The following is a 26,756-nucleotide window of genomic DNA, read 5'->3' as shown; positions in this document are numbered from 1 at the left end:
GAAATAACTCCTTAAATATAAGCTTTTCTCAAAAATGCTAAGAGTAAAAGATGTTTTATATGACACACTCTACCAGTGTCTGAAGTTTGAAAGTGTTTAGTTACAAAAAATTATTTTTTAAATCTGTAGGTCAAAATGGCTAGGAGGATCTATAACAGGATTTTGTTAAACATCGAATGGCAAGGAGGATCTATACGAATAAAACAGGAACCAAAGGGCTCCACAGGAAAAGAAAATGGTTGACAAACACTGATTAAGAAGAATTTAAAGAATCCAAAATCAAATATTTTCTATCTCAATATTCATTTTTCCCAAACATAAAGAAATAGATGGAAGAAAAACAAAATGTATGTTTTCTTTGCAGGAGCCTGTTTGTTATGCAAGGGGCAGGGGTTCGCCAGAAAATAACTGTTTTCTGATAGTACTTAACTTTGAAGTAATGAAACAGGTATTTTAGCTGTTGTTGTTGCTTAATCCCAGGTGAGCTTTGATTGAGCAAATCTACTGTCAAAGGTATTCTAGGTGTAATCATTCCATCCTTTTTGCATATGTGGGACTACATTTTGTAATGTATCCATTTTTTCTTAAAATTTTATATGTCCTGTGTATTTCCTTGGCATCCAATCATTATATATGATTCGCATTGGCAATTTTACTCAGGACATATGAAAGAAATGCTTACCAAAAGTCTGGAAACAAGCATGGACGGTTTGGGCAAACTTATGAAAATGCTTTAGACAGGTAAAGGGTTAAGATGGTAGGGTATGATGTGAATGAATTTAGCTGCTATTTCTAGCAGGTTGAGCAACTGTGTAGAAGTTCCCTTACGGAGCTTAAGGGTTTTGTTTTTAATTATTTTGACCAATGTTAAATAACTATAAATATGTAAAAACATGACTAGTGCCATCAACATCAATGGTAGGTTTGTCCAGTAAAGCGTCTGTGTAGTCTTGAATTAATTCGTTAACCAATTCCTTACCGATCGCATCATGATAGTTTTCAGAAGGTTGAAAAGAGGTTGCGGAATGGAAATAATCAACAGTTGATTCTTTGTCTGTATTTTCTGTACGATGTCTTAATCTTAATTTTGGGACACGACTTGGACATCGTTCTTGCAGACTGGGTGATTTCTTAATTTTTGGATGGTGCATCACCTTTTCAACAAAGTCAGAGTTACTGGGATGATAGCTCTGCAAAGGATTCTGATAGTAATCAGAATGGTAGTCTGACTCAGAGCTTTCTTCTTCTTCTGAAGAATTTATGCCTAACTCTTGAATTTCTTCAGCCTTCTTTTTTGAAACTTCTGCTAATGATGTTTCGTTGTGGTCTACAGCAGTGTAATGTAAGTCCATGAACAGATCTTCACTCCCTATATCGACAGCAAGCAGGAAAGCCTTTTCAAACCGAGAATATCTGAGAAGCAAATGGAAAAATCGTCGAGCAAGTCTACATATTGGATCTCGATATTCTAATATGTTAGCAATTGATGTTTTCACCGGAGAATAAAACATACCTAGAGTCTTTTCAAGGTAGCTTTCTCTTTCTGCATTGAGTGGCAGTCGCAAAAGGTAATTAGCAATAGCTGAAATACCTGCATAACAACTTGGGCCATCATTTTCCCAATGTAAAGAACACAACAGGTTGGTAGCTTCATAAAGTTGTTGGTGTTTTATGTATTCTTTGATCAGTTCAAGAACAGACAAACCCTCTTGACTCATAAGGCCAAAGTATAACTGTAAAACAGCCAGTGGGCCTTTATTGAATATAAGTAAAAGAAATTGGGAATTCTTTGAGAGTTCGGTATCATTGTCACAATCATTCCATTGCATGTCTTGAAAGAAAATGGTTTTCTTAAAAAACATATCAGTCTTTAATACTTTCTCTGAAGAAAACTGGTCACCAAGCAACTGGAAGTTGAGGTGGTTAAGAGCAAGATCAAATAACTGAAGATTCCCAGAGGCACTTACAACAAATGCAACAGCGCCATTTGAGTGCCATTTTATATTTACCGGTATTAAACTGGCTTGGGTTGAATGCATTGTCATAAAAGTTTCATCAAACATCACTAAAGTTCCATCTTGACAACCAAATAGCAGTCTGTTTGTTGAGGGATGGACACTAAGGCAAGTGAAGAGACTGGGCAGAGTCATAGATATAGACCTACTCTGTTGTAACTTTGTTTTTAAGATTTCGTATGTCCCTCTTTCAACAGTTGTTTCCTCTGACCGACTTGAGACCAGCTCTACCGTAATTATTTGTTGAGTTTTTTTACTCAAAGTAGCATTCAGAAGGTTATATTCTGTTTTGACGTGAGAAATAACTTCTAATCGAGGTCCATTTATTGATAACAACACCAAGTTGGCCTGTTCGCAATCACTGACCAGCGGTGACCACGGACAACCATCCTTGGGATTGATAGAACACCAAACCAAGAGCAAATTTCGGTCAGAACAATAAGATAAGTGTCTGTTAACTCGTCTTGTTGACGGTCCAGGGATTTGAAAATGACCGAATTTTGGATCAAACGCTGACACTTTCTCAATTTTCTTACCGACATCTCCCGCATTACTTCTTTTTTGAAAGTAAACGTAATCCAATTTAGCGAGATTAGGATATGACAGAATAATAAAACTGTTGGTTAGGAGAGCATCGGAAATGAATTCTCCGCTCAATTTTCCGCAAAGTGATTTATCAATGAGTACTTTTTCGATATCGGCAACATTTTCTTTAACAAGGTACGTAATTAGATATCCATTGCTTAAAATAATCTGGAGGACAACTTTATTTTTCCAACTGGCCTTCACACATTTGTACTGGCTTAATAAAATTTCCACTTCTTTTAAAGTATCCCGAAGTTTATCCGGTCTCTTGTTACGTAGACTCCAAGTAATATCACGACTTTCTGTATATATTTGTTTTTCATGCCAATATGGATGTTCCGCTCTGGAGACTCTCTCATCTTTTTCGTGGTACACATGGCAACCAGTGATGTTATCAGGTATGTAAACATTGCTTCCGACAGTCCAGAAAAACAATTCAGCCACACAACCTGTCATTGCGAATAACAGGAACCAAACAATAAAACAAACAATCAAGCAAAATAATATTAATTTCGTTGACTCACTTGAATTTTAAAAACCTCTCACAGAGGTTCGAACACGGTTTCCAAAGAAACATTTTTAAGAAAAACTCGGTAGCATCGCTAGTAATGAGAGCAATGATGAGCTGAGCAAGGGATAATAAATACAGAAATTTCAAGTTTAACCAAGGGTTTGATCACTCTTAGATTTTTCATACGGAGATCGATGAAGCATGAAGTAAATTACAATAAAATAAAGTTCATTATAACGGATTAAACGATGTGACTAAATATAATTAATTCATTTCGTAAAGCAATTAAGAAGGTGCCCGGTGCAACCGGTGGTTGTGTCCTTTAAATATATTTCTTCCTTAAGTGCACTTTATAATTTCGGAAATAAACTAATTGTTTAACTTTAAACTTGAAGGCGTGAAGTTTATTTTTTCTTGAAACAGATCCAGCAAAAGCATGTATTTAATGGATTACTTATATTGGTGTTATTTAGTATTTGAAAGAAAATATATTTTACTGGAATGATTTAAGTTGTATTTTGTTCGGTGAGTAAATTGTATTATAACTTGTTATTAGTCTGTAAAGATTGTCTCACGTTTTCAACTTCATCTATAGTTGCTATAAAATTCTGAAGAATATTTTCTTAGATCCCACATTCTGATTGTGTGTGAGCAATATTACCCCTACTTTATGCAGATCTTGTGTGTGAGCAACGCCCTTTACGCGAATATTTGCAAACTACAATATATATAGTAATCAACAATTACAGATGATTGCATACGAGCTTAAACAGATCACATGCAATCGATAACTTTTAATTGTGGTATCTCTCAAATTTATGTCCCTTCCTCTCATTACTGTTAATATTTATACAATCATTTAGTTTCATCTTGAATATGCATATATTTTTTTTTAAATATAAACAAACACAAAATTAGATTATAAAATCTATTATTGGTTATATTAAGTCAGGGTCGGCGCTTAGAAGTGATGGGATCCAGTTAGAGAATCGTCAGTGGGACCCTCTACTCTTTTTTAACATTCTGAGTTAAATAACCGGAAGAAATGTCACTATTCTATCCGTCACGATAACGATTATATCGGTTTTAAGCCATAGGGAAATTTTGGCATAAGGTCAACAATTTTAGGGATTGAGGTAAGTGGATTACATCAACCCATTTCTACTATAGGCGCAAGGCCCGGAATCTTGATGGAGGGGATCAGTCGATTACATCAACCTCAGTACTTAACTGGTGTTATTTTATTCACTCCGAAAGGATGAAAGGCGGAATTTGAATTCAGAACGTAAAGACGGACGAAATGCTGTTAAGTATTTTGTCCGGCGTGCGAACGATTCTGTCAGTTCGTCGGTTCTCTACACAGAGAAAGAACGATGACACAAGTGCGAGGAAAATATTTGGTAGGAGTCGGATAATCGCTGAAGTAAAATTAACATGATAATATATAGTTTAACTCCCGGTCACCAAAACGGAAAAACCCCCAGTCCAATTGATGTAAAAAAATGTGTAGAGAACGAATATGAAAATGAAAATTTGCGCAAACGAACGGCAGGAAAGAGGACTTTCGGAAAATTCACAAGATCTGATTTTTCCCTCATAACTTTCAGGAAAATGGATATATATTGATGAAATTTTATAGAAATACCGTTCAAATGGCATAGATTACGATTATAAAGAAATTTGTGGGGATTCCAAAGGGGTGAAGAGAGGATTTCGGAAAATTCACACGATCCGTTATCCACGCTACGCCATTAGTTTATAAGGTACTAAGCTAATATTTGTTGCCGGAATCGTTAGCACATCGGACAAAATTTTGAGTTCAAATATCAACTACGTCAACTTTACCCTACTTTTCATCCCTCAAGGGTTGATAAGATAGAGTATCAGTCAAGTATTGAGTCGGTTTAATTGGCCAACTCCGCACCCAAATGAGTGACCTTGTGCTCTTGTTAGAAATTATTAGTATTATAACTGGTACACAGTGAATTAGCAGTGGTTAGGATGTGGGAAAGAATATCTCGAATATCTGGTGGTCGTGTTCTCTGAATTATCCTGGTGTTACAATACATTAAAATAGCGACATACCTACACAAGTGTGTCTCCCCCCCCCCCCCACACACACACACTACCACTGACTTTGTTTCCTACTTTTTACTTGTTTCAGTCATTTGACTGTGGCCATGCTTTAGTCGAACAAATCGACCCCGCGACTTAATCTTTGTAATCCTAGTACTTATACTATCGATCTCTTTTTGCCGAACCGCTAAGTTACGAGGACGTAAACACACCAGCATCGGTTGTCAGGCGATGTTGGGGGGGGACAAACACAGACACAAACACATATACACACCTACATATATATATACATATATACGACGGGCTTCTTTCAGTTTCCGTCTACCAAATCCACTCACAAGGCTTTGGTCGGCCCGAGGCTATAGTAGAAGACACTAAACCCGGAACCATTTAGTTGGTAAGCAAGCTACTTACCACAACCGCGGTTCCCAAGGCCTCATGCGCCTTTTAAGCATCCTTCCGGCAACTTCGACAGTTTGCCCACTATAAATATAATAACTTTTTTCTTTAATTAACTTGTGTTTTACTTTTCTATGCGGCCCTCTTGGATCTTTTCCAAGGGTATCTTGGAAGGGTATCTTTTTTTCTTCGCAAATGTAAATAAACCCAATCTGTTTCTTAAACGTGGGACATATTCATACAGCACGGAATGTTGTTTACGTCAATGGAGGTCAGCGATTGGTTAAAATTGCCGAAATGCTCGAAATTAAAGTCGAAATATGTTACAACATATAGAATTTTCTCAATAAAGCCAAGAAAAAATGATGTTTTATAAACACATTCTACCAGTATACGAAGTTTTAAAGTGTTTAGTTAACTAGAAATTGTGTTGACATGTGCCGTTCAAAAGGAAAAGATCCGCTCTCTTTTTAAAAAATCAGGTTTTGGATCTGACCAGATATAAAAAAAAAAGATGGAGACTACTGCTCTAAGGTGTGATCTGAGATAGATTTGGCTGCTACTTTTAGCAGATTGAGCGATCGCCTGGAAGCTTTTTAAAGCGTAGAGAGGCCTCTGCGAAGTTTTAAATTATAACTCAGCTCTTACCTGGATAGAACTACGAACTATTATATCTCCACAAGAGGAAAAGTGTCGCCATAAAAGGTATTACGTAAATATGTCTTGACCGATCAGGATCGGTTGACTTAAGACAAATTTCAAAGTAACGCGACGTGTTTTCCTGTCAAACAATTTGGCTGAACATTCCCTCTCAGGGCCAGGGTGTCACTAAGCTATCAAAAGCAATCTATGTCACTTGTTGCGAGTTGTTCTTTCTCCCACCTCTATCACTTTTCAAATGGGATTTTTTTTCTTTTTGGCTACCCGTGGAAATTTTTTAAAGTTTAGTGAAAATTTTTAAATTTGGTGTATTGGGGTAATTTTCCACGATGAATCTCAGAAGATAATTAACTTTTTCCAGGAAATTTCTTTAAAGAAGTTACAAAAAAAATCCTGATGTAATTACCGTAAATCATCAAGTATACTCCACCCTTGAGTATAATACGCAGAGGATTTTTAGGGGGCTGTACCTCTGAAAAACCTAAACCTTGTGTATAATACGCAACCCTTCTCTAACTTGAGCCAAGGAGGTATATATAACGTCCTTGATTTATAAAAATATATACAGTAACGTCCTTTATTATTATTGTATATATAACATAATGCAAACGGGTAGCTTTTTTGTGCATTTTGTTTGCAGAAAATAAAGAAATAGCAGTAATAATGTTTAATAAATGTTGCTTACTGCAAGTTATGGATGATTCTTTTATGACTTCATTGCTTTCTGGCTTAGCTTAAGGTATTTTCGCGTCCGACATCACAAAATGCGTCTGAATAAACATTGTCGGACAGCAAATAGAAACTCGAACATTGCTTAGAAATTATTTTTCTTTTTTAACCTCGTATATAGTACGCACTAGGGATTTTGACCTTTAAATTGGGGGGGGGGGATTATACTCGAGGATTTACGGTATGTTGTACAAAAGGCGCCTACTTTGACTTGCAGTGCCAAGTACCACATATTAATTATATTATAATTCCTTGTACAACTTTCATGAAATTATCCAGTAAGTTAAATACAGAAGATGCGTAACCGCTTTGTTTGATGAATGTTTTTTCCATGAATTTATTGGCTGTACACTTGTAAGTATGACAATGCTGGTTAATAAAATATTTGAAAACTCAAACTTTAGTAGCCATTGTCTACACTTGAAAACCTACCTCGTATTGTGAACTGCCTGGGAAGATTACGTGACGAGCAATCACACTAAAAAGGTTTAAGTGTTTACAACCAAAAATCAAAGTCAAGTGGGAAAAATCATAAAAGGGAAACTGTAACAAGAAAAAACAAAATGCATGAAATATTTAAAAAAATTAAAACATTAAAATCATCGGCTTCACACACACACACACACGGAAATTATTCTTTATTATAGGCACAAGGCCCGACATTTTTTTTTTTTTTGTGGAGGCAGTCGATTATATCGACCCCAGTGCTCAATCTCAGTACGCATCTGGTACTTAATTTATCGACCCCGAAAGGATGAAAGGCAAAGTTGACCTCGGCGGAATTTGAACTCAGAACGAAAAGACAAACGAAATACCTATTTCTTTACTACCCACAAGGGGCTAAACACAGAGAGGACAAACAAGGACAAAGGGATTAAGTCGATTACATCGACCCCAGTGCGTAACTGGTACTTAATTTATCGACCCCGAGAGGATGAAAGGCAAAGTCGACCTCGGCGGAATTTGAACTCAGAACGTAGCGGCAGACGAAATACCAATTTCTTTACTACCCACAAGGGGCTAAACACAGAGAGGACAAACAAGGACTGAAAAACGGATTAAGTCGATTACATCGACCCCAGTGCGTAACTGGTACTTAATTTATCGACTCCGAAAGGATGAAAGGCAAAGTCAACCTCGGCGGAATTTGAACTCAGAACGTAGCGGCAGACGAAATACCTATTTCTTTACTACCCACAAGGGGCTAAACACAGAGAGGGCAAACAAGGACAGATAAAGGGATTAAGTCGATTACTTCGACCCCAGTGCGTAACTGGTACTTATTTAATCGATCCCGAAAGGATGACAGGCAAAGTTGACCTCGGCGGAATTTGAACTCAGAACGTAGCGGCAGACGAAATACCGCTAAGCATTTTTCCCGGCGTACTAATGTTTCTGCCAGATTGCCGCCTTACACACGGAAATTATTGGCACAAAGCGGGAACGGATACAGGGAGGCTAACGGAATTATCTCGACCTCAGTGCTTATTTCATCGACCCCGAAAGGATGATAGGTAAAGTTGACTGCGGTCATACTGGAGCGCCACCATAAAAGGTTTTAGTTGAACAAAATGGACTCCAGGGCTTATTCTTTGCAAGCCTAGTACTTATTTTGTCGGCCTCTTATGCCGAACCGCTAAGTTACGAGGAAGTAAACACACCAGCATCGGTTGTCTAGTGATGGTGGTGGGGACAAAGACACACACATACACACACACGATGGGCTTCTTTCAGTTTTTGTCTACCAAATCCACTCAGAAAGATTTGATCGGCCCAAAGAGGCTCGACGAAGATGTCACGCAGTGGGACTGAACCCGGAACAATGTGGTTGAGACGCATGTTTCTTACCACACAGTCACGCCTGCATCGACTCTAAAAGAATGTAAGGCAAAGTCGACCTCGGCGGAATTTGAACTCAGAACATTAAGACAGTCGAAATACCGCTAAGCAATTTGTCCGGCACGCTAACGACTCTACCAACTCACTGCCTATTTCTTTACTACCCACAAGGGGCTAAACACAGAGAGGACAAACAAGGACAGACAAACGGATTAAGTCGATTACGTCGACCCCAGTGCGTAACTGGTACTTAATTTATCGACCCCGAAAGGATGAAAGGCAAAGTCGACCTCGGCAGAATTTGAACTCAGAACGTAGCGGCAGACGAAATACCTATTTCTTTACTACCCACAAGGGGCTAAACACAGAGAGGACAAACAAGGACAGACAAACAGATCAAGTCGATTATATCGACCCCAGTGCGTAACTGGTACTTATTTAATCGACCCCGAAAGGATGAAAGACAAAGTCGACCTCGGCGGAATTTGAACTCAGAACGTAACGGCAGTCGAAATACGGCTACGCATTTCGCCCGGCGTGCTAACGTTTCTGCCAGCTCGCCGCCTTCCTACCAACTCACTGCCTTACACGCACTGATAATGGCTTGGAAAATTATCGACGTCGTAAAGAATTTTTTTTCTTTTGGATAATTTTCAAGAAACACTCAAATTAAATAGTGTCGTTAGTTCCCACTGTTATTGCTTGTTCGTCTGTTGACATTGCTTTTAAATTTGGAGATTGGCCAAATAAATGGAAGAGTGTTATAAAGTCATTTATATTTTATGCTTACCAACCAAATGAATTAGGTTCTTTTTGCTATGTATTTCAATCCTAAAAATCTTTCGGCATATCGCGATTTATTGTTTAAGCTGACGTCGATTCCTCTGTAGTGTTGTCTTGCATTTGTGATAAAATATATACAAGTGGAGGCACATGGCCTAGTGGCTAGAGCAACGGACTCGCGGTCGAGGAATCGCGGGTTCGAATCTTAGACCGGGCGATGTGTGTGTTTATGAGCGAAACACCTAAGCTCCACGCGCCTGACTCTTTCGCCACAACTTTCTCTCACTTTTTCCTCCTGCATCTTGGAGCTCATCTGCGACGGACCGGCGTCCCGTCCAGGTGGGGAACCTATACGCCAAGGAAACCGGGAAACCGGCCTTTATGAGCCAGGCATGGCTCGAGAAGGAACAAACAAATATATACAAATTATAAAAATAATTTTTAAAACATACACTGTACAGTACTGTTTCTACTTCGCGGATTTTGACGGGGTGTTTTGGATAGTAACACCCGCGATAGTCGTGGGATTACTGTATTTGCTTTAAAAAAGGGGGTAAAGTGGGCCTCTAAGATGTAAATAACTATAATTAGTAAATAAGGAAACGTGGTGGTGCATCATTTTGATTTGATTGGTAATTATAATTATAAGTATGTTGGTGTGCAGGCGTGGCTGTGTGGTAAGTAGCTTGCTTACCAACCACATTGTTGGGGGTTCAGTCCCACTGCATGGCACCATGGGCAAGTGTCTTCTACTATAGCCTCGGGCCGACCAATGGCTTGTGAGTGGATTTGGTAGACAGAAACTGAAAGAAGCCTGTCGTATATATATATATATATATATATATATATATTATATATATATATATATATATATATATATATATATATATGTATATATATAAACTTACTTGGAGAACAGAAAAGAAACGAAACGACGCGAGGGCGCTCAGTCATGCAATAAATTAATAAATAAAATATATGCATACATACATACATGTATGTACGTACCTACATCTACATGTATATATACATGCATATATAAATATATATGTGAGTACAGGACACCACAAATAGACGTAGAACTCAACGAGAAACGAAAACGTAAAAACAAACATGGAAACGGACTTTTTTTAACAACGAAAAAACAGAGTACAAGACAAACAATACAAGGAAAATTCCCCTTCATCAGCTGTCCCTAGTTCGACTCCATGTGTGTTTCGAAGGTAAGGACAGAACACGACTCGTCGAACTAGCCCTTCCTGCGAAAGAATTAAATAAAATTTCTTTGCAGAGGGGTAAAAACAAAGAAAGAAAAAAATGTGACAAAAACAGGACGTAAAAAAACAGTACTTGTACTGTATTTTCTTGTATTTGTATTTTTATTTTGTATTTGTTTTTTTATTTGTATTATTTTTACGTCCTGTTTTTGTCACATTTTTTTCTTTCCTTGTTTTTACCCCTCTGCAAAGGAATTTTATTTAATTCTTTCGCAGGAAGAATTAGTTCTACGTCTATTTGTGGTGTCCTGTACTCACATATATATATTTATATATGCATGTATATATACATGTAGATGTAGGTACGTACATATATGTATGTATGCATATATTTTATTTATTAATTTATATATATATATATATTATATATATATATATATATATATATATATATATATATATATATATATATACGGGGACGTAAACACACCAACATCGTTTGTCAAGCGATGTTGGGGGTGACAAACACAGACACACACACACACATATATATATATACACGACATACACACAATATATATATATATATACTTGACAACCGATGTTGGTGTGTTTATGTCCCCGTAACTTAGCGGTTCGGCAAAAGAGACCGATGGAATAAATACTAGGCTTACAAAGAATAAGTCCTGGGGTCGATTTGCTCGACTAAAGGCGGTGCTCCAGCATGGCCGCAGTCAAATGACTGAAACAAAGTAAAAGAGTAAAGAGAGTGCTGCGTGATGGAAACCGACATTTCTCAGCTAAAATATATTCTTTTACGAAGAGAAGAAGAAAAAAAATCTTCAAGGTCACCTTTCAAGTTTGTTTCCTTTAATCAGGGCCAAGTTTTGGCTTTGATAATGTTTCCTGATAACAGGTTTTATGTACGAAAAGAATATATGCGAAGAGGTGCAAACACTACGATATATTTTAGTCCATTTCTCTTCCACTCGTTTCTCTCATCAGATTGTTACCTTCCTGAGATTTCTTTTGGCTACTTATCCTGTACGAGGCTTCTTTAGGGGTATAAGACGTTTTGGCATCGCCTATTTATCGTTTCTGATTCGATGCCGACTTATTTGAGAGACATTTCTCTCTCTCTTTATGCGTATGAATATATCTTCGTATTATCATTGGCACTTCGACATTACTTAAAATGTTCTAGTTATGTTTCCTTCAAAGCTTTGCATCAAATATCCATTTACATACGTACGTATGTGTATTCTTTTAGTCTTATTCTCGTTTTAGCTATGCGGCTGCGGTCATGCTGGGGCACCACCGTGGTCTTTCCTCGGTCTCATTTCCGCAGTAAACTCTTTTACTCTTTTAATTGTTTCAGTCATTTGACTGCGGCCATGCTGGAGCACCGCCTTTAGTCGAGCAAATCGACCCCGGGACTTATTCTTTGTAAGCCCAGTACTTATTCTATCGGTCTGTTTTGCCGAACCGCTAAGTGACGGGGACGTAAACACACCAGCATCGGTTGTCAAGCAATGCTAGGGGGTCAAACACATACACACACACATATATATACATATATACGACAGGCTTCTTTCAGTTTCCGTCTACCAAATCCACTCACAAGGCATTGGTCGGCCCGGGGCTATAGTAGAAGACACTTGCCCAAGATGCCACGCAGTGGGACTGAACCCAGAACCATGTGGTTGGTTAGCAAGCTACTAAACCTAACAATCGGTGAAACGTCGAAGCTACTTTCAACCTTTTCCTTCGAAAAATAAATTTCATATTCTCTATAAATATATTGTCTGACCCTTCGGTCAAATTGTAGACATAGATAGATAGAAGGCGGCGAGCTGGCAGAAACGTTAGCACGCCGGGCTAAATTCTTAGCTGTATTTCGTCTGCTGCTACGTTCCGAGTTCAAATTCCGCCGAGGTCGACTTTACCTTTCATCCTTTCGGAGTCGATAAATTAAGTGCCAGTTACGCACTGGGGTCGATATAATCGACTTAATCCCTTTGTCTGTCCTTGTTTGTCCCCTCTGTGTTTAGCCCCTTGTGAGTAGTAAAGAAATAGGTATTTCGTCTGCTGTTACGTTCTGAATTCAAATTCCGCCGAGGTCGACTTTGCCTTTCATCCTTTCGGGGTCGATAAATAAGTACCAGTTACGCACTGGGGTCGATGTAATTGACTTAATCCCTTTGTCTGTCCTTGTTTGTCCTCTCTGTGTTTAGCCCCTTGTGGGTAGTAAAGAAATAGGTATTTCGTCTGCTGTTACGTTCTGAGTTCAAATTCCGCCGAGGTCGACTTTGCCTTTCATCCTTTCGGGGTCGATAAATTAAGTACCAGTTATGCACTGGGGTCGATGTAATTGACTTAATCCCTTTGTCTGTCCTTGTTTGTACCCTCTGTGTTTAGCCTCTTGTGAGCAATAAAGAAATAATAGATAGATAGATAGATAGATAGATAGATAGATAGATAGATAGATAGATAGATAGATAGATAGATAGATAGATAGATAGATAGATAAACATGTATGTATTCAAACACAAACACACACACACGAGCTTAATATCTATGAAAAATTACGAGGTTTTATCTCTGCTAATCTCTCCACTTCAAGCTTTACTCCACTTTTCTTTTTATATTTCATTTTTGTCTTTCTACTTTCCTTTATATACGTTTTACCTCGAGCCTTGCTTCTCATTCTCAAGTACATTTCTAACACTTCTCTTTCCTTCTTAACGTCGGCTGCCTGCCTGCCTTTCATGCCACTCACTCATCGCCATCAATCACAAATATTCACCTAATTTGCTTTGTCCTTACTCTTTCACCCACTCTTCATCCCCATCTTTCTCTCACTCACTCATTCACTGTGTCAACTCCCTTCATATTTATCTATCTCTCAAATCCACCGCTCGTTATATACTCTTTACTCTTTTACTTGTTTCAGTCATTTGACTGCGGCCATGCTGGAGCACCGCCTTTAGTCGAGCAAATCGACCCCGGGACTTATTCTTTGTGAACCCAGTACTTATTCCATCGGTCTCTTTTTGCCGAACCGCTAAGTGACGGGGACGTAAACACACCAGCATCGGTTGTCAAGCAATGCTAGGGGGACAAACACACACACATACACATATATATATACATATATACGACAGGCTTCTTTCAGTTTCCGTCTACCAAATCCACTCACAAGGCTTTGGTCGGCCCGGGGCTATAGCAGAAGACACTTGCCCAAGATGCCACGCAGTGGGACTGAACCCGGAACCATGTGGTTGGTTAGCAAGCTACTTACCACACAGCCACTCCTATATAATATTGGTTTCAAATTTTGGCACAAGGCCAATAATTTCGGAAGAAGGGTAAGTCGATTTACATTGACATCGACCCCACAACCGCTCAATGATCTTGAAATTTCGGAATTTGAACTCAGAAACGTACAGGCGAACGAAATGCTGTTAAACATTTTTACCGGCGTGCTAACGATTCTGCCAGCTCTTTATAACAGGACATTGTCGTCTCTCTCCCTCATGTCTCACTATAGCCGCTGTCCTCTCAGCCATTAACTGGCTCTCAGCATGACTCGGATACTTAAAACAATTTTCACTTTCGATGAGTACAAGATCCTGTATCTCTCTCTCTCTCTCTTGCGTGACACTGCCATCCTTTTCCTTTGTTCACTGCTCCAGCTTCGCAGTCTCACATTCCTCACATAACATGTTAGATAGGAAAAAAAAAGAAAAAAAAAATTAAAACCAGCGCAAAGTGTCACTTGACCTTTTACAATAGATGTGAATCATTCATTAGTTGAGTGCACAGGCCTTGAAAACCGCCCCTTCTGCATTCTCTCATGACAGCTAGTGTACCTGCAGTGAGTGATTAGCTGAAATATTTCGGCATTTGTTTAAGGACTTTCCAAGCTATCCGTTCACGCTTTCTGCCAATAATTTCTGTGTGTAAGGCGGCGAGCTGGCAGAAACGTTAGCACGCCGGGCGAAATGCTAGCTGGAGGCCAACCTTCCGAGTTGTTTTATAGGACTTAGAAAAACTGAAGGACCGCTGCAATAAGTGAGTGAATCTGAGGAAAGTGAATATGTTGAATATAATTAACTGATCCTCCTGTGTTTTCTTTTGCACAAAACCACCTGCAATCGTTTTCAACCTCATCCACATTGTTGAACCATTGTTGAAATGCAGCAAATGAGCCATACCTCAGAAAAGGTGGTAACCTGATGGTGCAGGGTGAGGGAGCATTTCCATCCTCTCAAGTTCTTCAAGTTTGTGCTTGGTCACATTGACAGTGTGTGCTGGAGGGGGGGATTTGTCATGCCGTTGGAGTGCGCATCTTCAATTGGCCAATGCCAAGTAGTGGACTTTCATAGCATCGTATACCTGCTGCACTCGTCTAGCATAAAGGTTAGTGTTCGCAGCATGACCATTTGGGACAAGCTCGAAGTACAACACTTCCTTGAAATTCCACCGAACACACAGCATAACCTTCTGTTCAAACCGCCAAAGTAAAATGTCGATTAGTCTCCCTTTCAACAACGCTTTAAACGTAGTAGTCCATAGGATTTTAATCTGGCGAGTTTGGAGGTCACAAATTTGGTGTTATATGATCGTAAAGACTGTTTAATAGCCATTCTTGTATTGTCCGGTGCTGAACATACGTCTATCCACTTCGTCCATCTAGGGCTTAACAACTCCCCAGCACTTCAATGTATCCAAAAGCATTAATTCTTAAGCCCTGTGGAAAAACACGAGGTGGCATGATATGACCTTCGTTATTCGTCACTTCTAAAACCATCGTAATTTTTAAAACTAAATGCATTACTGGAGACGGACTTCCGAGTTGTTTTAAGGAAATTTTATTTACCGTTACGTTACAAATACCTTGCCTCGACGGGCAGATTATGGTAAATCCAAAAGCATGCGAAGTAAAGTTTGTGTTTGTGCCCTCTTCATTGTTTAGTAGTAAATACAGAGAGAGATAGAATGATGTTGTAAGAGAACACAATTAGAGATAGTGAGAGTTGTTGGGTGTGGGATAGATTTATCATTGAGAACAATAGATTTAGTTGGTGGTCTTGTTATCTCTATTTTAGCTTTTGGTGAAATAGAAGCGGTTAGAAAGAGTCAAGTGGTGAAGACATTATTTCGGCCTAGCTGAAGGCATCTGGAAAATGTAAAACTGCTGTCAAAGAAAAACCATTGTTTCACAGTGGGAAAAGTTCTGTTGCAGTGTTAATTTAAATTTGGCTGTGGTGGATCGAATCCACTTCATGCATGCAAGATCCACTACACATCACTGGAGACATCAGAAGGATCTGCACATAACCATCTGTCATTTCTCTTTTGTAGACTTTTGGTCTTGGTCAGTCGATGTTTTTCGCATCAGAGAACTAAAGCATGTCATGTCCGTGAAGGTTTTTACATTGCTAAGGAACCGCTTGGCTTCGATCAAATGATTTTCCTGTGCTTTTGCAGACATGAATTGGCTTCTCCTCCGTAGACACGACTTGTATCAAATGTCCTCTTGATAGTTCACTTCGACACCTGAAGTTCTTTGGGGCGATGGCTTTCATTGATTTTCCAGGATCATCATTTATAATGTTAGGTGCCCGTTGGATAACATTATAAATGTTATTGTGTCCGAAAGTTTAGAATATATTTTTCGCTTGGATACAGTTGAAACATTCCTGCCAGAGGCATCGAATTTCATGCGAACGTTATGTACAAAAGATCTTGCAACTTTTAAAAATCGCTGTATCTTGCACACTTATGGCAACATCGACTGTACGTCTTTTCATTTCTGGTGTTAGCATTTTATCAGCCATGATGTATCTGAAAGAAACAAAATCCTTTTAAATGGTTTAAGAGAGTAATATACGGATAATTAAGTGTTCTCAAATATCTTTCGCACCTTATATATACACACACACACACACCCTCTTTTATATATATATATATATATATATCACCGTGACCGACCAGGCTATCAGATGTTGTTACACATCGCTAGTCACAATGCGCTTCGCATTGTTTTAGCCTTCAAATGACGCCACCCCGCTGGCTAAGCGTGCAGGCCAACAGAAGAAAGAGTGAAAGTTGTGGCGAAAGAGTACAGCAGGGATTGCCACCACCCCCTACCAGAGCCTCCTGGAGCTTTATTTGTTTTCGCTCAATAAACACTCGCAACGCCGGTCTGGGAATCGAAACCGCGATCCTACGACCGCGAGTCCGCTGCCCTAACCACTGGGCCATTGCGTCTCCACACACACACATATTTATATATATATGTGTGTGTGTGTGTGTGTGTGTGTGTGTGTACGTATGTATATATCGTTTGTAAAAAGCTTATGGTTTCCCATCCATTAAAGGTTTAGCTTTATGGTGAATCGCTCATATTTTTAAGAGGTTATGGACCAACAGGTTTTTGGGATCTGATCATTCGCCATAAAGCCCAGCCGGTCTTCCCCTTTTTGATATATATATATATATATATATATATGTATATGCGCGCAGATTTATTTGGTTATTGTTCATTCCGCTCTAAAACTAAAGATTGCCGAAAGAAAAAACAAAGAATTTTTTTTTCCTTAAAAAAAGAAAAAAAAGAAAGAAAGCAAAATTAAAACAAAAGCTTCACGCAAGCGGATAAGATATAAAACATTTGTTTAAAACTTTCGTCGAGAGAAGGGTGTATTTTGGAAATTTTCCCACAACGCAACTCCATTAAACAGTTTGTACTAAAGTTTTGTATATCTTAAAATTCTTTTTTGTTCTTGTTGTTGTTGCTTTAGTACATGTTTTTGCTTTAGTACATGTTTATAAGTATTTTAAAATAATTTGCTTTTAATTTACAGAACTCAATGAAAGAGTCAACATCACACTTCTTTTTGGTGGTATAATGTGTGAAGCAATCTATCTATCTATCTATCTATCTATCTATCTATCTATCTATCTATCTATCTATCTATCAATTTATCTGTCAGTCTATCTTTCTGTCTGTCTAACTATCTGCCTGTTTAATTAAGCTGGTCTATCTGTATCTATCTATCTATCTATCTATCTATCTATCTATCTATCTATCTATCTATCTATCTATCTATCTATCATCTATCTATCTATCTATCTATCTATCTATCTATCTATCTATCTATCTATCTATCAATTTATCTGTCAGTCTATCTTTCTGTCTGTCTAACTATCTGCCTGTTTAATTAAGCTGGTCTATCTGTATCTATCTATCTATCTATCTATCTATCTATCTATCTATCTATCTATCTATCTATCTATCTATCTATCTATCTATCTATCTATCTATCTATCTATCTGTCTGTCTGTGTGCAGCCCTGTGTGGCTAATAAAGAAACATGTCTATCTATCTATCTATCTATCTATCTATCTATCTATCTATCTATCTAGCTATCTATCTATTTATCTGTCAGACTTCATTGACCGAGGTTACCGTGGTCTTTTCCGTAGGCTTTTCTTTCCACGGGTAAACCTCACCTGTCCTCCCCTTTACACTTCATATTGACATTTCTGTGATTGCGATCCCTATTGATCAACTTTTTTTTCCTCTCCCCTTTTATCCACCCCCCCTTTTTGTCCTCTTTCTTTCCTTTTACGATCCCTTTTGATCGAAAACCAACCCCCTTTTTTTTACCCCCAAAAGAAAAGCTCTACCTTGTAATTTGTTCTGTCTGTGTGCAGCCCTGTGTGGCTAATAAAGAAACATATCTGTCAGTCTGTCACATTCCGTCCCACTGCTTGGTATCTTGAGCAAACCTAATACCTTATGAATAAATTCTATTCTTGTTAAAAAAAATCTGTTTCAAAGCCCATCACACACACACACACATATATATATATATGTATATATATGTACTACAATCAGAAGTTTGCTATAATTCATATGTACTTCGTACGGCGAGCAAGGTAAAGTGAATACCGTGCTCTTATTTCCAATCCTAGTCGCGGCTCTTTCGTGAAACTGACCACTAACGTTTCTACAAGATCCCTAGAGGAAACGTTTGAATCATCACAATTCGCATAAACGTTATCCTGAAGAGCCAACGACTTCGTGGATGTCTACGACGTTTTGTTCATTGAAATGAAAACGGCCTTTATTGTATGTACTAAGTTTCCTACACGGTACATCTCTATTTCTTCCTTTACACACATACGCCTACGGCCGCTCGCGCGCGCACTGCACACCTTAAGTCTGTCATTAAGATTAATTAACGCCTGTCAGCGGCATTTAACTATAACTAAAGTATTAACGTTAAATTTCCTTTCATTATCTCCTCCTTAGCCCTTCCTCCCCCTGCTCCTCATTCTTCTTCTTCTTCACCTTTTTCTTTTTCTTCTTCTTTTCTTCCTTTCTTATTCTTTTTTCTTTTCTTCTTCTTCTTCACCTTCTTCTTTTTCTTCTTCTTCTTCTTCTCCTCCTCCTCCTCCTTTTCTTCCTTTCTTCTTTCTCTTTCTTTCTTCTTTTCTTCCTTTCTTCTTTCTCTTTCTTTCTTCTTTTCTTCCTTTCTTCTTCTTTTCTTCCTTTCTTCTTCTTTTCTTCTTTTCTTCTTTCTTCTTCTTTTCTTCTTTTCTTCCTTTCTTCTTCTTCTTCTTCTTCTTCTTCTCCCACCCTTTCGTCTTCTATTTCTTTCTTTCGTGTAAGTCGGTTTCTTGGGGGAGGTGTTGGTGGTAGTGGTGGTGAGTGTTCAATTTATATTCTCATTTTTTTTATAGGAAATGTATATCGATTAAAGCTTTCTAGAGGCAGGTGATCATTTTTGGAGCACCTAAGGTGCTCCAAAATTGATCACCTGCTATTTGATCTTAGCCATCTCGGTGTTAAACAACTTCAAGCTACGCTACAGTTATACGACCAGATGCTCTTCCTGTCACCAACCATCACCTGTTTCTAAGCAAAGTAATATTTCCCTGTACACAATATTTCCGCACGCACGCGCACCACACACACACACACATATACATATGTGTATATATCGCTAGCCACTACACATTCTTTATTTTCTCTCCTTGTTCCTTTCTGTTGAAGAGCGTAGGCTCGAAATGTTAAAGACTTTTTCACTTCCCAAGCGTTATACTAATACATCTGTTTGTTGTCTGCACCACCTGTCTTCGTCTTGTGATTTTTTGTGAATTCTCCCTATATATATATTCATACATACATATGTTCATACATGTACACACATACATACACACACACATACATACATACAAACATACACTCAGGTACAAACATTCATGCATACATACACACACATACATGCATACACACATACATACACATACATACATGCAAACTGCATGTATATATACACTCACTCATACATTCATACACACATACTCACACATACATACATATATGCATACATACACATACATACACACACATACAAACATGCATGCATACATACACATCCTCATTCATACATACACACACACATATATGCATGCATACATACACTTACATACATACACACCCTCATTCATACATACACACTTACACACACACACACACACACTCATACATACATATATGAAGATGTGTAGCTTAGTGATTAAGGTATCTGACTCATGATTGTAAGGTCACCTTTACCTTTCATCCTTTCAGGGTCAATGAAACAAGTACCAGTCATACAGTAGGGTTGTAACTGACTAACTCCTCCCCTGCACACGCTAAAAGAAAACAATTCAGACCTTCTGTCTATAGGAGGATGAATTATTACCTCCGCCTTTGCTAAGGCAGAGGTATTGTTTTCAGTTGTATTTGTTTGTTTGACCATGGACAAGATATCTCAAAAACTGTTGGATAGATTTGGATGGAACATTCAGGGATGTTTGACCTCGTAACTGGCACAAACTGATTAGATTTTGGGATCGATTTGGTGCTGGACAAGGATTCTGGATTATTTTTCCTGTTTTTTTTACTTAATTTTTGAGAGCGGTCGGGTTCATTTTTAGTATTCTCATTTGTGAGAGCAGTCGAGTTTATTTCAGATATTCTCATTTTAAAAATTATCTCTGACTAACCGTTGAGAGGATGTTGGTGTTGCCTCGACGGAGGTTTGCATTCTCTGAGTGTTCTTGTTATTATTGTCATTATTTATTTTCATTTTTCAGGTATCTTATAACTTTCCCGAGAAAAAAAAAGGAGTACCTTTATGACAAAACAAGAAAAATTTGTGAAAAAATATATCTACCAAAAAGAGAAATTGAAAAAGTAATTTCGGTCGTAATGTCAAAAAATGGCAATTCCAGTTTCATGTGTCCTTGGACATCAAACAGTGAGAAGAAAAAGAAATTTCTTATCGGAAATCTTGAAAACAAAGGAAACATTGAAAGGAAATTGTACTCCCTTAGTTACTCTGTGTTAGACAACAGCACAGAAAATGAACTGTTTGTACAGAAAATTCACAAAGCAAATGTCTACATGTTAGAACAGACATACATACAATGGAAAGTTCTTTGGGAGACACATGATGTCCGCAATCAGTGCCAGTGTATTTTCCCCATGAAGTCTGTTATTTATCTACAGCCACTCGGACAATTCCCTGATTTTGTTTTAAGATATACGTTTCATCTTGGGAATACCGAAATGGATTTGCTCACCCTTCTTCGAGAATTTGCTCAGATATATTTTCTTGGTTTTGATGTCAAAATCTGTCTCCCATTATTAAAAGATTCTGAACATTCTGGACTCAAAAGTCGAGTACACTCTGTCACTGGACAAAAGCAGTTCCTTTCTTCCAGTTTTTTTCCATTTCTGAGAAAAAAACTCCCCAAAGATGGTTACTGCATTCTGGGAATAACTTGGACTGATCTGTATCCTGCAGAAGATTTGAACTTTAGTCTTGGAGAATCTTCCTTCCAACACAAATCAGGCATATTTTGCTTTGGTAGATTTGAGCCTCTATCGTTTCAAGCTGGACAACCAATGTGTGATATAATGGAAGTTGATGAAAGTTTGATTTGGAAAATGCTCAAGGTAAATAATTTTTGGAATATGTTAATGTTTCATGATATTCTTTAGAATTTCCATTTTTGTATTTGGCTTGCAAGGTCACTGATGTGAACTCGTGTGTTGAAACAGATTTTGTTGCATCTTGTGAAGGTTATTGTTTGTCAGTTGGTTAACTATTTATCCAATTAACTAATTGATTATTTAATTTTAAAAAATCAATATAGGCGTAGGAGTGGCTGTGTGGTTAGTAGCTTGCTTACCAACCACATGGTTCCGGGTTCAGTCCCACTGCGTGGCACCTTGGGCAAGTGTCTTCTACTATAGCCTCGGGCCGACCAAAGCCTTGTGAGTGGATTTGGTAGACGGAAACTGAAAGAAACCTGTCATATATATGTATATGTGTGTTTGTGTGTCTGTTTGTCCCCCCAACATTGCTTGACAACTGATGCTGGTGTGTTTACGTCCCCGTCACTTAGCAGTTCAGCAAAAGAGACCGATAGAATAAGTACAAGGCTTACAAAGAATAAGTCCTGTGGTCGATTTGCTCAACTAAAGGCGGTGCTCCAGCATGGCCACAGTCAAATGACTGAAATAAGTAAAAGAGAGATTCTAGTCTTTTCACTAAACAGAAGCTTTTTAAATATAACTATGCTATTACAGAATTAGACGAGGCTGCTCTCTCCTAATTGTAACATGCTATAAATAATTTACGAAGAACACGAGACAGTAACTCATAAAAGTGTACATTAAATTTCAATAAATACAAACAGCTAGGTTTCTGAACCATTGCTATCATCATCATCACCACAGCCACTGCTGATGCCATTATCACTGCCACTAACCATCAAACCATCCAACTTATGCCAGCATGGAACATAGATGTTAAATGATGATAATGTTGATAATGTACGCCTATAATATTTGTCCATAATCAATAATTGTAGGAGCGGCTGTGTGGTAAGTAGCTTGCTTACCAACCACATGGTTCCGGGTTCAGTCCCACTATGTGGCACCTTGGGCAAGTGTCTTCTACTATAGCCTCGGGCCAACCAAAGCCTTGTGAGTGGATTTGGTAGACAGAAACTGAAAGAAACCTGTCGTATATATATATATATATATATATATATATTTGTGTGTGTGTTTGTATTTGTCCCCCCAACATCGCTTGACAACCAATGCTGGTGTGTTTATGTCCCCGTAACTTAGCGGTTTGGCAAAAGAGACCGATGGAATAAGTACTAGGCTTACAAAGAATAAGTCCTGGGATCGATTTGTTCAACTAACGGTGGTGCTCCAGCATGGCCGCAGTCAAATGACTGAAACAAGTAAAAGAGTAAAGAGAGTAATCTTGAAAAGAACAGGCTCTATTAGGCTGTCTTACTCATGCCTATTTCACATCTATTTATGCCAGCATGGAACATGGATGTTAAATAATGATAATGTTGATAATGTACACCTATAATATTTGTCCATAATCAATAATCTCAAAAAGAACAGGCTCTGTTAGGCTGCTTTGCTCATGTGTATTTCACATGTATAAAGTCTTTAAGTGAGAACCAATGATCCATCAAAGTTCTAGAGATATTTAAATTTCTGTTATCATAACCCTTAAGCATTTAACAAATCATATCTGGCCCAAATACTCTGCCCCTTTTATGTTCAATCTCACCAGATCCAGCCTCTTACACCTACCCTACAATGTTCTTATAAGTTTAAACAATCACCATCATCGTTTAACGTCTGCCTTCCATGCTAGCATGGGTGGGACATTTCACAAGAGTGTAGTGGGTGCTTTTATGTGCCACCGGCACAGGGGTCAGTCAGGCGGTACTGGCAACAACCTTGCTCGAATCTTACTACACAGCCACTCCTGCGCCTATATGTAAATTAGATATGCAAATTAGAAAAAAGAAAAGAAAAGAAAAAAAATACAAATGAATACTTTAAATGATTCTCATTCTCTTTATATTTCTAGGTAACAGTTCACGAAACCTGTCATCTTTTCGGACTAATGCATTGTGAAATATATTCTTGTCTGATGAATAACAGCACATCTCTGGAGGAAGCCATGATGCAGCCTATATTCTTGTGTCCCGTCTGTCTCCATAAATTACAGAAAGCATGCAAGTTTAGCTTGCATATGCGTTACAATAGACTGCATCAGTTTTTCTCTGTCCTACAGGATAGCCTCCCATATTACAAATTCAGAGATTCTAGAGACTGGTTGATGCAATGCCTTGAATTCATCACGGAGGATGAGAGAACATTGTTATAAGCATTTTACTCTTTTGCTTACTTTGCAGTCATTTGGGCTATGGCTATGGCCATGCTGGAGCACTACCTGGAAGTACTTATTTTTAACAGAAATGTAAAGAAACCAACATTGATTGATTGTCAAATGGTGAGAGACAAATTCAAAGACAAATGGACTCATTTGCACACACACACACACACACACATACACACACACATCTATCTATCTACTTGTTTCAGTCATGTGGCTGTGGCCATGCTGGAGCACCGCCTTTAGTCGAACAAATCGACCCCAGGACTTATTCTTTGTAAGCCTAGTACTTATTCTAACGGTCTCTTTTACTGAACTACTAAGTTACGGGTACGTAAACACACCAGCATCGGTTGTCAAGCAATGGTGGAGAGACAAACACAGACACAACAAATACATACACACACACACATATGTACGATGGGCTTCTTTCAGTTTCCGCCTACCAAATCCACTCACAAGGCTTTGGTCGGCATGAGGCCATAGTAGAAGACATTTGCCCAAGGTGCCACGCAGTGGGACTGAACCCGGACCCATGTGGTTTGGAAGCAAGCTTCTTACTACGCAGCTACTCCTGCAACTTTTACCCAAGGTGATGTGCAATGAAATTGAATCTGAAACCAAGTGGTTGTGAAGCAAAATTCTCAACACAATGACCAATACTCATTTACATACTCAAGGTGGTTAGCTGGCAGAAACATAACCATGTTGGAGGAAAAAATGCTTTTCAGTACATCTTTTGACATTGTGTTTTGAGTTCAAATCCTGCCCAAGTTGTCTTTGCCTTTCATCCTTTTGGCCTTGATAAAATAAGAACCAGTTGAACCCTGGGGTTGAAGTAATCAACTTAACCCCCTCCCCTCAAAATTGCCGGCCTTGTGCAACAATTTGAAATCAATACTCTTTGGACAATTAAAGATATAATTATTTGTATTTATTTATTATTTATTTTCCCCATAGCTCTTCTTTTATTTATTTATTTGTTTTTTATTATTTTTGTTTCTTTTTTGTATTCTGTTCTTATGTATTGTTTTTGTTTTGTTTTTTAACTTCTTTCGTGAATTCTATTTTTCTGTATTCTTTCTTTCTACATTCCTTCCTTCCTTCCTTCCTTTCTGCTGTTCTTCCTCCATCTTACAAGAAAAATACTTTTTAAAGACATTAAAAAGAAACATTCCAATTGAATTTCGTTTTTGTATTTAGTTTGCAAGATTCTTTATGTGAATTTGTGTGTTGAAGCATATTTTATTGTGTCTGGGGAGGGTCATTCTCTTTTAGTGCTTTATAAATTTAACACACTCACCAGTCTGATTTCCACTCATTTACTTATTTATTTTTACTACACCTGATATCCCCCCTCCATATGGGGGGATATCCAGCAGGGATACTCTTTCACTGCAACTTCCTCTCACTCTTTCTTCCTATTTCTCTTGTACCTGTATTTCAAAGGGCCAGCCTTGTCACACTCTGTGTCATGCTGAATCTCCCTGAGAACTACGTTAAGGGTACATGTGTTTGTGGAGTGCTCAGCCACTTGCACATTCATTAATTTCACGAGCAGGCTATTCCGTTGATCAGATCAACTGGAACCCTCATCGTCGTAACCGATGGAGTGCCAGGAGGTAACTGAGCTTACATGACCTGGGACTCAAGAATACAATAAAAAATATACTCAGGTCATTTTCATTGATTATTTCTTCATTTACACTAAAAAAATTTCTGTTATGTCTTATTTCAAAGTTGGCAAAAAAACTACAGCGCTGGTATTAAATCAATTGCAGTATTTAGTTTTAGCATTCTAGCATTCTGAATTCAAATCCCATTGCTATTGACCCTGACTTTTATGATTCTGGGTTCAATACAATACACATTAATAATTAACTAGTCTCCATTCAGTTTCACTTTGTTCCTTATCCTACCGAAATAAATTGGCCTCATGCAGAGTGAAATGAAATCAATATAACTGTCTTTGCTCATCAGCATTTTAAAGTTTAGTTCTGCAGTTATCATCAGCATCCTCATCACCATCACCTTCATCATCATCATCATCATCACTATCACCACCACCACCACCACCACCATCATAATAATGTCCTTCATTATCGTTTTAACATCCATTTTTTCCATGCTTTCATGGGTCAGATGAAATTTGTCGGGACAGGTTTTCTGTTGTTGGATGCTTTTCCTGTCAACTACCCTCGTCCGTTTCGCAGCAAGGTAATATTTCCATGTGGCCAAATATGCTTACATAAAAGATTGGAAACGAATGATACTGCCTGCATGATGGAGATATTATTTTATAATTACTATGGGGTGTCAAGGGAAGGAGATATAAATATAGACACACGTACGTATGTGCACACGCACAAACACACGTACATAAATATCAGGGTTCAATCAGTTTCCATCTAAAAAAAATCTTCTTGCAAGGCTTTGGTCAATGTGGTGCTTTTGTAGAAGACATTTGTCCTAAGTGCCACATTATGGAACGGAACCCAGAACCATGTGGTTGGGAAGTAGACTTTTTACCACACAGCCACACCTGCATCTAACCATCTAACACATACACAACGGGCTTCTTTCAGTTTCTTATTTCTTTATTGCCCACAAGGGGCTAAACATGGAGAGGACAAACAAGGACAGACAAACGGATTAAGTC

The 26,756-nt window shown here is 38.2% G+C and overlaps 2 protein-coding genes across 2 annotated transcripts; one reads left to right on the top strand and one right to left on the bottom strand.

Moving 5' to 3' along the window:
• Positions 1–258: 258 nt before the first annotated feature.
• Positions 259–3,410, bottom strand: LOC115214314 (WD repeat-containing and planar cell polarity effector protein fritz homolog). The gene has a single exon (XM_029783488.2). The coding sequence runs from the start codon at positions 3,054–3,056 to the stop codon at positions 876–878; it is 2,181 nt and encodes a 726-aa protein (XP_029639348.1). The 5' UTR covers positions 3,057–3,410; the 3' UTR covers positions 259–875.
• A 14,127-nt stretch (positions 3,411–17,537) lies between these two features.
• LOC115214242 (archaemetzincin-2-like) lies at positions 17,538–24,366 on the top strand. The gene is made up of 3 exons (XM_029783366.2): positions 17,538–17,562; positions 20,973–21,837; positions 23,789–24,366. Exons 2-3 carry the CDS (start codon positions 21,088–21,090, stop codon positions 24,086–24,088), a joined length of 1,050 nt encoding a protein of 349 aa, XP_029639226.1. The 5' UTR covers positions 17,538–17,562; positions 20,973–21,087; the 3' UTR covers positions 24,089–24,366.
• The last annotated feature ends 2,390 nt before the right edge of the window (positions 24,367–26,756 follow it).

Source organism: Octopus sinensis, linkage group LG7 (genome assembly GCF_006345805.1).
Source record: "Octopus sinensis linkage group LG7, ASM634580v1, whole genome shotgun sequence".
Lineage (NCBI taxonomy): Eukaryota > Metazoa > Mollusca > Cephalopoda > Octopoda > Octopodidae > Octopus > Octopus sinensis.
The sequence above is the reverse complement of the archived record's forward strand: the minus strand, read 5'-3'. Positions and strand labels throughout refer to the sequence as shown.